The following is a 12886-nucleotide window of genomic DNA, read 5'->3' as shown; positions in this document are numbered from 1 at the left end:
CAACTAGGGCACCCAGGTACGTGTTACATCATTTGAAAACAGCTTAATTACTTATTTTCTGATGGTGCTAGGGAAATTCTCACTTCTAGCACCATATCCACTATAAAAGGGAGTTATTTTTTGGTTTGCAATGTATAGAACTACAACATGGAGGTCCGTTCCTATATTCTAGATGCCAATGTTACTCCTGATTGGCTGCGGTGGTTCCAGCTAAAGTCATATGTATTTTATTTAGCATAACATTTACAAACACAGTTTAGTAAGTATAAACTAAGTCAATGATCACCATCCAGTATTGACTGTAGGTACTATCACAATATAGGAAACATGATATTTATTTCCCACTATTAAGAGACCCATGTTAAAGATCCAATATGAACTGCTATTCTTAGTGAGCTACAGATTTCTATGGAAATTTACATATACAGCAAAAAAATGAAATACACTTTTACACCACATGTGTAAAAAGAGAAAATGTAAGTATACTTGTTTGTCAGGGACAACAGAAAACTCTTATGGTGTATTGGTGTTGCTCATAATGACCACATATAGAACACACAGTAACATAGGAATCAAGGTTGAAATAAGGCTCCAGTCTATCAAGTTCAATCGCCCAGTTCAAGGTCATAGATCAAAGGTTGGGCAGTACACCATTTAAAGGACATACAGTGTGATACTGTTTAAATTTAAATATACATAATGTCATACTATATTTAATAAATTTTATAGTGATTTTAACCAATAAGTGGAATTCCTGCTATTTATTTCTAGAATAAATATTTTTATTCAACGTGACAGTATAAACCCATTTTTTTCCCATTATACATATCACCATTTTGGAATGTGTATTACGATGTACTTTGGGTTTATTCTGGATCTGCTATAATTTTATTAGCATGTGACTTACAATTATTAAAGGTAGTGATATTATGTTGTTTACTTAAACATATATTCCTGACCCTATAGGGTTAAAACCACCATCTAGCCCCCTTGGTCCCCTCATACCTCCCTAAAAATAGCAAAATCGTACTTGTATTCAAGCTGGAGCTGCTAGCTCTAGCTCTGTTTCCTTTAGACCTGCACACTGCCTGCTGACATCAGCAGAAGTGGTAGCCTGATCCAATCACAATGCTTCCCCATAGGATTGGCTGAGACTGACAAGGAGGCAGATCAGGGGCAGAGCCAGCATGATTCAAACACAGCCCTGGCCAATCAGCATCTCCTCATATAGATTAATTGAATCAATGAATCTCTATGGGGAAAGGTTAGTGTCTGCATGCAGAGGGAGGAGATACTGAATGTTTGGATGCATTTTAGGCAGCCATGACCCAGGAAGGATCTCTAACAGCCATCTAAGGAGTGGCCAGTGAAGTTATCACTTGGCTGTAATTTAAACACTGCATTTTCTCTGAAAAGACAGTGTTTACAGCAAAAAGCCTGAAGGTAATGATTCTACACACCAGAAAAAATTCAATAAGCTGTAGTTGTTCTGGTGACTATAGTGTCCCTTTAACATGCATTTTGTTTATGATTTACTTATGGTTGAACGTGATGCATTTTATTACCTATATTACAATGTAACTATGTAGCTGTTTATTTAAATGAATGCATGTCCCTGTCAACTACTTGTTGATTTTTGTTTTATTTTCTTAGGGAGATCACATTGTTTCCTGCCAATTCAGGGAATGGACTTCTCCTGGGTGCTTTCTGTAGTCCTAGCAATATGCTCATATTAAAGGAGCGGGTACAGCTCACAAGTGGGTGGCAGACTCAAGAGAGACACCTGTTTCTATTTAATGACAGTCTCGTCATCGCAAAGTCAAAGTAAGAACAACACAAGTAACTTGTTTCATCTTACATTTTTAAGGATTTTGTTTTTTTGGAATTAAGTTTTCCAAAACAAAAACAAAATAAACGCTGTTGGGTGTGTTTGATGTTTCTCAAAATCTATCAAGCTGGGCAAAAAATAAATACATAGTTTGCAATAAGTCCTTAATTGTACTGAAGCAACAAATAATGAAGACTGTTACATGTTAACCATTAGTGGCTGCATTAAGTGTATACATTATGTGTGTGGAGCAAAGTCTTATTATTTAGGGTTTATTATGTAGATCTGTCTTTATATCCATAAAACAATATTATACCAATTCTTATTAATGTTGTATTTTTTTCTTCCTCTGACACATTTTTTTAAATTAGCATTTTTTGTAAATGTACTGCATATTTTGCCTTATGGGATTTGCTTCCTGGTCACAATAGTAGATTGTTAATTTAGATTTGATTATTGATACATTATTTATTGCTCAATCTGAGATTAGGCAATCTCACGTTGCATGTAGTTAGCTTTTGGATATAGGACTAGGAAATCACAGACATCCTGATTACAGGAAGAGTTGGAAATAAGGTAAAATTGTTCCAACATTTACACAATAATAGAAAACATTCATCTTTTAATTTACACAACAATGGCATAAAACAGAGTATACTGAAAAATAAAGATGTATAGAATTGCAAGAATTTGAACTAAAAAAAAAACAGTCAAAACAATGTGACATATCTGCATGACTTGCCTTGTACTGTTTGTGGTTGTAAAAACATTCCATTAATGATAGCATTATTCTATATGTCAATATAAGCAGACACAATGAATGCATCTACCTACATACCAGAAGAATAGATCTAGTATGATACAAAGCTAGGACATGCAGATGCTGTTTTAATAAATATGTGCCATTTACAGTAATGTTAAATCATGTTATTTTGAGAATGATGAAGCACCAAATAACTCTGTGTATAAAGTCTTGGGAAGCTGCGGTTTCGCTCACGACAAATCACAGACATTTTGGTTTTGGAATTCATTTTCTGGACAGACGTCTGCCAACTCTTTTAACTATTTCTAAAACTATTTTAATTCCTCATCTTATATGGCATTTGTGAGGGCTGTCTAGTCACATCTAGCTCGTTTTTAAAATATCACAAAACAAAGTCATAAATTAACATGTAAAAAAAACTGTGATAATTTTTGTTACATTTTCTCGAGTTTGTCTGGATTTTATTTGTTTGTGTTGTAAACTAATAATTCCTCGGTTATCCTGAGCCTTCAGCCTCCATTTCATATCTTTTCAGGATTATTCACTAAAGTTAGAATTCAAAGTAAATTTCAAAGTAAATTTCAAAGTGAATTTCAAATTTGAGGTCAAAATAGACAAACTAGAAACAGTCTTGAAGTTAGCTATGCTTTCAATTCAGCTACTTTGGCCTCAAGTGTAAAATACACTTTAAAATTCCCACTTTAGTAAATAACCCATTCGTCCCTGGATTATTCCTTTTCTACATTGACAAAATCTACTGAATATTATATCTATATAATATGATATATAACTATGCCAATATTATATTTCCCTATTATAGATCTTCTTCCAGCCTAAAGCTTAAGAAACAGGTGCATTTAAATGAATTGTGGATAACCTCCTGCCTCAGTGAAATCTCAGAAAAGAAATTGAGCTCTGATAATTCCTTTGTTCTTGGTTGGCCTACAACAAATTACATTGTAACTTTCAGGTAATTATGTGGGGGTTTTTTTCAAAAGAAAAACATGAATTTTGGGGATTATTTTTTTTGTTCTAAAATGTTTCTTTTTTTTTTAATTTTTTTTCCACAATATTTACCAAATATATATTTGTGCGGTGTGAAATCTAAAATTAAATATAAAAATCCACAATCCTTTATCCTGCAACTGGATGCCTCCAACTTAGCCCCCTTTCAATCATTGTTATAAACATTGTTCTTTGCACCTGGCAATCAGCACAGAAAAACATACAAAGAGGAGCAGAAATAAAACAATGTTTTTATTGCTCTTCTTCATTTGTAATGTTTGTCCTGGCTTTGCCTTTTCATAACTGGTCTATGATGTAATTTGCTAAATATTTAAAGGAACACTATAGTCACCTAAACAACTTTAGCTTAATAAAACAGTTTTGGTGTGTAGGTCATGCCTCTCAGGTTTCACTGCTTAATCTACTACCATTTAGGAGTTAAATCACTTTGTTTCTGTTTACAAAGCGCTTGCCACACCTCCCCTGGCTCTGATTGACACAGCCTGCATGAGAAAAAAAAACTGGTTTCACTTTCAATCAAATGTAATTTACCTTAAACAATGTTATCTCTTGCTCTGTAAATTGAAGTTTAATCACATACAGGATGCTCTTGCAGGGTATAGCAAGCTATTAAAATAGCAGGGGATAATAAAATCGAAATTAAACAGAACTTTCAATAAATGAAGGATAAACATTAGATGGCTATTTACAGGAAGTGTTTATGGAAGGCTGTGCAAGTCACATGCAGGGAGGTGTGACTAGTGTTCATAAACAAAGTGATTTAACTCCTAAATGGCAGATAATTGAACACTAAGACTGCAGGGGCATGATCTATACACCAAAACTGTTTCATTAGGCTAAAGTTGTTTTGGTGACTATAGGGTCCCTTTAATTAAAAGAAAACATAGCAACTCGTAGATAAAGATTAACACAAGTTATATAGGTTTTTAATGTGTTTATTACATATTTGTATTCAATGGTGTACATTCCAGATAAGTGACAGTTCCCATTTAAGGCTCATACAAAAGGTTTAAATAAATATAAATAAAATTGGAGAGCTCATTGTAGTATCAAAAGTTTCAAATATAAAATAATCAAACATATATATGCTCTTAATAAGTAAAATAAAAACAGTTTGTCCTGAAAATATATTCTATTGGTATACTTGCTGTTGAGATCCTCATTTGAACTATATGGTCATTGTGGTATTTTTTATTTGTCTATAGAAAGACATTTCAGTGTCGAAAGACCACCATAAATAATTTGAGAAAACTGTTTCATCCCCATATAGTAATCTCATAGCTAAATAAGGCCATAGCGTGCAGAGTGCCAAGAAAAATATATCACAACTTAGTAAACAGAAACTGCATGCATACAGTAGATAATCATTTAAAGGCACACTACAGGCATCAAAACAACGTTAACTTAATAAAGCAGTTTGAGTGTATAGATCATGCCTCTGCATTCTCACTGCTTAATTCTCTAAAATAAACACACTGTGCTGTAAGATATAACCGAAAATAAAACCATTTTTTGGTAGAGGCTATGTCAGTCACAGACAGGGGAGTCAGGGCTGCATGAACGGAAACAAAAGAGAATTGAGCTATGAGAGGGCACCGAAACTCGAGTTGTGTTGGTTCTTAGAGTATCTCTTTAACCCCTTAAGGACACATGACATGTGTGACATGTCATGATTCCCTTTTATTCCAGAAGTTTGGTCCTTAAGGGGTTAAGCATGTGGATCTCTAACACTTTATGCCCAATGTATTGCTTATACATGTGTGTACATATTTATATACACACACACACACACACATACATACATATATAAAAAACAATTCACTCACAGCCAGTATTACCTACTTTTCCTGGATACCTGGATATTGCAATTGCAATGTTTTATGAAACTTGGTGCACAGGCATTATATTGGTCAACAGATGTTAAATGGGGAAAATATAGATTTTAAGGCAGCACTCCGGATAATAAAGCCTAGATTTAAATTACATTTACTGCCTATTACAGACACTCTATCAAGCCTCTACCTAGAAATCCCCCATACCACCGAACAACTGTCCAATGTACTATTAGAATTTTAAAATGTTAATGTCTGCCGAAATCTAAATGTTGTAACTATTTATTTGATAGTAAAGCCATTGAGAATTCCAAAAGCCCAATCTATGAGTAGTTTTTAGACTTGTGCACAGAGAGTATTTTTTTCTAAAAATATATATATATATTTTTTAATAGCGTTTATATATATATATCCCTGCACTTATCACCTTTATCAACATAACATCCACACTCTGCTTTGTGTTGCCAAATTGTGTTTCCTTCACATGCACAGATTTCTGGATTGTCATGTTAACGGACTTTATACCGTGATTCTAAATCTGTACTGTAGTTATAAATGAATGGAAACACAATGTTCATTTTGGTGGTGATAAAACTAAAGGAAAAAATATAGAAAAACCTTGAAACTAGAAAAAGGAAATAAAGGCTGTACACGAGTCATGTTAAAATAGAAGCAGGAAGGTCTGTTTGCTTGAGGGACACAGGAAGGAACCGTTATATTTGTCTAAAATTGCCTTTAGAAGAAGCTGTTGTTACTTCTCTTTGTATTGTTATTCTGTTATAGTTCCTCTGACACAAAGGAGAAGTGGCTCTCAACTTTATGCTGGTGAGTTATCCTTTAATAAACTCTTTGTTAACCCTTTGTTCTTCAAAACAACATATATATATATATATATATATATATATATGTATAGTGGCAAATCTAAAAGACATTGCCGGCATAAGATATGTTCATTGTTCAGGTCAACCTTTGTGCCCGCCGTACAATTTGTCAGATTTATTTTAAGTTTGTGAAATTTTTAAATTGAAAGAAAGTTGTTGGTTGATTTGTTAGAAAAGAAAAAGGAAACATTTCAATGTTTTACTTAGAAAATCGCTACAGGATTATTCTGCAAACTAGGAATTGTGGGGAGTCCAAGGAAAAGCACTTTTTTTTTTTTTTTTTTTACCAAATAGCCTATTTAAAAAATCTTGGACAGTTGGATAATTTTCCAATTTGATTCTTTTGGCATATTTACTATAAACTGATATAAATGCCTGATTTTATTAAAATTATTCTTAAAGGAACACTGTAGAGTTAAGAGTACAAACATATATTCCTATGTACACTATAGTTTGTAATTTACTCTATTAATGCCCCATGCCATGTGAGAAGCCTCAAGATCAATGATCTCAACCAATAAACCAAGATCAATGATCTCAATGTAATATCCAATAGAGTGAACTCTAGTAGCCAACAGCCGCTAGACTAGAGGCATTTAAACTTCAATAAAAACATTGCTGTTCCTGAACCAGAGTGACATGGCACCCAAACCACTTAATTGAGATGAAGTGGCCTTGGTGCCTATAGAGTTCTTTTAAGTATTCTAAAAATGCATATTTTATTTCATTCTTTCTTCAAATTACTTTTATTCCTTTTTTCATCTTTAATACACAGGCATATAAATGAGATAAAGAAGAATGAGTATCCTAAAAAACTCCCCATTAGTGTATTATACCTGGATGCAGAGGAACTAACTTCTGTAAGTAGAGTCAAGCTGAGCTACTATAGACATGTCATTGTTTATATTGAAATTGTCCTTTTTTTCTGGAATTTACATAATTAAATAAAACATCAAAAATCAAATACAACTTGTGTTAACCATGAGATGCTCTGTTTTATTTTAAATTTATGTTAAAGATTTAGCTAATGACAACGCAAACCAGTTAAGACAAGGCAAACATTGCAAATGAAAATGATAAAATATAAATAATATTTAATTTCTCCTTTTTTCTGGATACTTTCTTTATGCTGACTGCCAGGTGTAAATGACAGTGATTATAACAATGATTGACAGGGAGCTAAGGTTGAGGTGCCCAGTTACTGGACAAAGAAGTGTAGATTTATACATAGAATTTTATTTTTCATGCTTCACAAATACATATTTGTTAAGTAAAAATATAAATAATCCTAACATAAAAAATTCTCGGAAGTGATAGTTTCCCTTTAACTTACAATCACTCTGTGTTTTGCTTTGCCACTTGTGTGAAAAAAAAAAACTTCCAACCTTCTTTCAATATCTTGGGAACGATGAGATTCCCAATAAAAATCTATGTAGAATTACTGCCAGACGAGGCCCTTGTGACCTATGTGATTTATGGACCATCTCTATTTTTGGGTATGTAATGGAAATGTAGGCAGTGAACTTTGAAATATCATTAACTCTTTCTCTAAAACATGTGTCCAAGATCAGATTTAGAAAAACATTATGTTCAAGGATTCTGATGAATATTAAGTAAAGTTCTCAGAATATTTTGTTTAGGAGTGCAAAACTGCAAGCTTCTAATTTAATGATGTGTATAGCTCATTAGGATCCCCGAGGAGCCTTTTTTTTTACTAAACCGCGAATTATGGTGAATTGACAACCCAGATTTGAAGTACAGGGGAATTGGAGAATTTTTCCAGTTCTGTAGTTTGGACTTTATTTTGCAGATTTCCTTGTAGATATGTAGAGAAGTGATGAATTGTCTTTGTATAATATCCATTATGGATTCTATTTGTCTCATTAATTAGCCATTGAGCTGCCCGAGTATTGTGATAAATGTAATCCATTACAGCTGCCATACCAAAGGTTAACTGTTACAAATGTAGGTGGGATGCAATCGAATGAACTAAGAGTGGTGGGAAGTAAGCAGAACTTTGGAATTTTGCAAAACAATAGATAACACAGGCAGGGTTTGTTCCTGCAGTAAGCCCTGGGGACCACATCTTTAATGAATATACAAAAACTATGTCCTGCTAATCTCGCTGAGTACAAAGTAAACAAGATCAGTGTGATCACTTCCCTAATACGGTTACATCAGCTCACATCTGGCATGGGAAGTAAGAGATGCTGAGTCTTCATTTATAATGCATCTCTAAACACACTGCCGTCTTTGTAACTCATTTGGGGTCAGGCATCTGCAAATATTTTTAATTCTAGCTTCAGTTTTGTAAAGCATATTAACATATCTCTGCGCTAGAATATTTCTAAATTGTAGAGAATTCTCATAACTCACTCCCTCTTTCCAGAGCGCCACCATAAATGTAACCAACATGGACGATGCAGACAAAGTAATTAGAATGGCTTCTGAGCAACTCGGAATTCCAGTAAGTACACATTGGTTACTTTGCTTTTTCTACGTAAATCAGTTTTAATGATGTATGGTTATGTAGGTTATACATATCAGAATGATCAAGAATGACTAAAACCGAAACATCTTGATATGTGTAGCACTGCTATTACCTACCCGGGAACTTAAGGTCCTCTGAGGATTCCCCCTATATCTCATATCGGTAGAAGAGAAATGTCCCTTGCAAAATAGACAACCTGTTCCCTTAAAGGGTGATGGAATCAGCTGGGAAGAGAGTACTAGAAGTAATGTTTTTTTTTTACATTAACGTTCTCTTCACTATTATATAATATAGTAAGTGATATTTCGTAGGAATTTTCCAAGAACAAAAAAAACCTTTATTGACTAGTTAGATCTAATCACACGATGTAAAGTATCCTAAATGAATTTGTAGATAATGAAGAGGAAGCAAGATGATTGGTTTGTTATAGAAATAAAACCCTGCTTGAGTGTGATTACAAATGGCCAAAAACGGCACTAGTTTATACATAATGCCATAATTGCATGATTTATGTTTTTCTGTCCCTAGGGCAAGCCAGGTGACTACCATTTGTGGGTGGTATCTGGAAAGGATGAACCCTCCTATCCATTGTATGGTGAGAGATGATCTAAAACAGAATTATCTAAATGTGTGCTCTATGCAATCAAGGTCTAGCGCTTGCTAAATGGCTCCAGCGATTGGACAGCTATGATATGTTTTGTGTTGTGCTATGCATGATGTAATGTAGCTTAGAGGTATTCCTAACATAGTGTATTCCTAACATAGTGTCCTCACTATTTAGATTAGGGCCCCCACCCTAATTAAATATAAAAAAGGTTTTACTTACCTTTATTTCCAGCCCAGCGACTCACTTGTTGTCGCCTTTTCTTCCTCCCGTGACCTAAAACCAGCAAGTGTTGCTTCCTGGGTTCTCGTCCAATCCAATTCTTCTCACAGAGAAGCATTGGGAATGAAATGCAATGTGATATGTGACGATATTCTGTGAGGATGTTGAATGTCACATAACCAAGTCAAACTCAGTTATGGACGCAGAAGAGGCTCTAGTGCCTGTCAGGAAGACAGCCACTAGGGGTATGTTTTGCTCTACAATCATACCATTGAAATATCTAATGAAAGGCAATGTTTTAGATTTCAGGAAAAATCGCCAGGGGCACTGCAAACAGACCACTTTGTTGTGATAAAGTGGTCTTGGTTCTTTTGGGTTCCTTTTACTATAATAGTTATGACTTACAGACGGCGTAACAAGTCTTACTTTTTGGGGAAAAAAGCAAAATTATGTTGAAAATGCAGTTGTTTTAGTTGTGTTTTATTATGTTTACCAATCTATTCCCACATTACATGACTGTCATTGGTGTGTAAATAATTTGAATGAAACACTGTCTTCAATTGTACTTCTCTTTTGTCAGGCCACGAGCACCCTTTCAGCATTGCCTTGCATTGTTTTCGGGAATCCCATGAGATGCCAAAGGGGAGCAACAACAACCTCTTCTTAGATCAAGGCTCTGAGACTGTTATCGTAGAGCAGCTTCCCAGGGAGAGACATTGCCAGTTCGTCCTGAGACTAAGGCCGCAAGTCCATGAGAATGCAGGGAGAGGTAATGTAATACATCTGCCATTTGTATATTTTTATTTAGGAGAAAACATAAAGCAGACTTTGAATGCTGGGTACTTACGTGAGGATGGTGCCACACACATAGATGTTTAAAGTTGAAAAGAATCTCAGTAAATGCCCTTAATAATCATATCTCAAAAGACAATTAAGAGCACAAAGCCATTCCACGACCAGGCATCTTTTTACACTTTTGTGGTGTTTGTGTTTAGCTGTAATTTTCCGCTCTCTCATTTACTGTTCCCATACAAATTATATATTGTTTTTTTCAGGACAAAACGGGCTTTCTTTACATACCATTATTTATATAATCTCATGTAATGGAAAAATTGAAAAAAATACACGTTTTTTGACTTTTATGTGAAAAATCTTTTACTCATCTACAAAAGCGAATGAAAAAAACTGCTAAATAGATTCAAAATTTTGTCCTGAGTTTAAAAATACCCAGTGTTTACATGCTTTTTGCTATTTTTTTGCATGTTATAGGGCTATAAGTACAAGTAGGATATTGCGGTTTCAAAACATACATTTTTAAAATGTATCAATAGTGACATTGTAACACTATTATCTGTCATAAATCGCTGAATAACACCCCACATGTACATATATTTTTTTAAAGTAGCCAACCCAGGGTATTCAATATGGGGTATGTCCAGACTTTTTTAGTAGCCACTTAGTCGCAAACACTGGCCAAAGTTAGCATTCATATTTGTTTGTGTGTGAAAAAAGTAAAAAACTAAATTGAACGCTAATTTTGGCCAGTGTTTGTGACTAAGTGGTTACTAAAAAAGACTGGACATACCCCATTTGCAATACCTTGGGTTGTCTTCTTTTGCAAATGGTATGCCATCATGGGGGTAATTCTCATTCCTGGGCTACCATACGCTCTCAAAGGCAACGTAACCAACCTGGCCGTTTTCAATGTAAAAATATTTGACCCATATATTTGACCCTGTAACTTTCAAAAACGCTATAAAACCTGTACATGGGGGGTCCTGTTCTACTCAGGAGACTTTGCTGAACACAAATATTAGTGTTTAAAAACTGGAAAATGTATCACAACAATTATATCATCAGTAAAAGTGCTGTTTGTGTGTGAAAAATGCAAAAAAAGTCACTTTCACTGACAATATCATCGCTGTGATATGTTTTACTGTTTTGAATCACTAATATTTGTGTTTAGCGAAGTCTCCCGAGTAAAACAGTACCCCCCATGTACAGGTTTTAGGGTGTCGTAGAACGTTACAGTGTAAAATACAGTGATAGCAAATTAAATTCTCTGGACTTTCGGCCTGGGTTGGCAGGCAAGTCCCTTAAATTGCGATCAATAAAATAACTTAATTATGTAAAAATATTACATAAATACACACGTAGAATTTAAATATATATGCATATTTATATATTTGAAGTCTATGTGTATATTTATATAATTATTTATGTAATTTTGTATATGGACATATGAATAGTTCGCATTCTTTTTATTTATTTATATATACATAGATATATATACAATTTCATTCTAAGTGTATTTTGATATAAATATATATATTAATATCAAAATACAGTTAGAATAAAATTTCGTATAGATATATAATTTTTTTTAAATTTTTATTATTATTTTTTATTTTTTTAATTAATTTAAATTACTTATTATTCGTATTTTATAATAATAATATATATACAATATATATAGTTATTATATATATTATATATATACGTGTGTAATTTAATTATAAGTGTATTTTTATATTAATATATGTACATATTAATATAAAAATACACTTAGCATGACATTATATATATATGATATATAGACATATATTATATAGGTATAATATATGTCTATATATCATATATATACACATATATAATAATATTTTTTTTTTATTAACGTTCACTTTAATTTTTTTTATGATTTTACAGTTGCAGGGAGACTGCCTGTCAGCACAGACAGTCCCCCTGCAGGCAGATACTTGGACACCTATTGTGACCATGTGGTCGCCCTGTTGGGCGATCACATGGCCACAGGGGTCCTAAACCGCCATGGGGAGACTGTCTGGGCTGCAGGCAGTCTCCCCACACCGGGAGCACCGCCGATCGCCGCCGGGGGAACGACGGCGATCGGGTAAGTACATTGGACGGTTAGGACGGTTCAGGACCGTCACCGGTCGGCAACGCAAAAATGCCGATGAATGAAGGGGTTAAAAGGACACTCCAGGCACCCAGACCTCTTCTGCCCATTGGAGTGGTCTGGGTGCCAACTCCCACTACCCTTAACCCTGCAACTGTAATTATTGCAGTTTTTATAAACTGCAATAATTACCTTGCAGGGTTAAGTCCTCCGCTAGTGGCTGTCTACTAGACAGCCACTAGAGGGCACGTCTGGGTTTATGTGAGGATCTCACTATGTGAGGACCTCCAGCGTAGCTAAAATCCCCATAGGAAAGCATTGAAAG

General features: G+C 34.3%; 1 protein-coding gene across 1 annotated transcript in view; it reads left to right on the top strand.

Moving 5' to 3' along the window:
* LOC134572823 (rho GTPase-activating protein 20-like) overlaps window positions 1-12886 on the top strand; it is an 84250-nt gene that overhangs the window by 54721 nt on the left and 16643 nt on the right. Inside the window, exons 3-9 of the mRNA XM_063432060.1 lie at window positions 1654-1824; window positions 3412-3561; window positions 6233-6274; window positions 7106-7190; window positions 8720-8797; window positions 9350-9416; window positions 10228-10416. Of these exons, the coding sequence (XP_063288130.1) occupies window positions 1654-1824; window positions 3412-3561; window positions 6233-6274; window positions 7106-7190; window positions 8720-8797; window positions 9350-9416; window positions 10228-10416 (782 nt within the window). The remainder of the gene's footprint in view (window positions 1-1653; window positions 1825-3411; window positions 3562-6232; window positions 6275-7105; window positions 7191-8719; window positions 8798-9349; window positions 9417-10227; window positions 10417-12886) is intronic.

This window comes from Pelobates fuscus, chromosome 9, assembly GCF_036172605.1.
Source record: "Pelobates fuscus isolate aPelFus1 chromosome 9, aPelFus1.pri, whole genome shotgun sequence".
Lineage (NCBI taxonomy): Eukaryota > Metazoa > Chordata > Amphibia > Anura > Pelobatidae > Pelobates > Pelobates fuscus.
The sequence above is the reverse complement of the archived record's forward strand: the minus strand, read 5'-3'. Positions and strand labels throughout refer to the sequence as shown.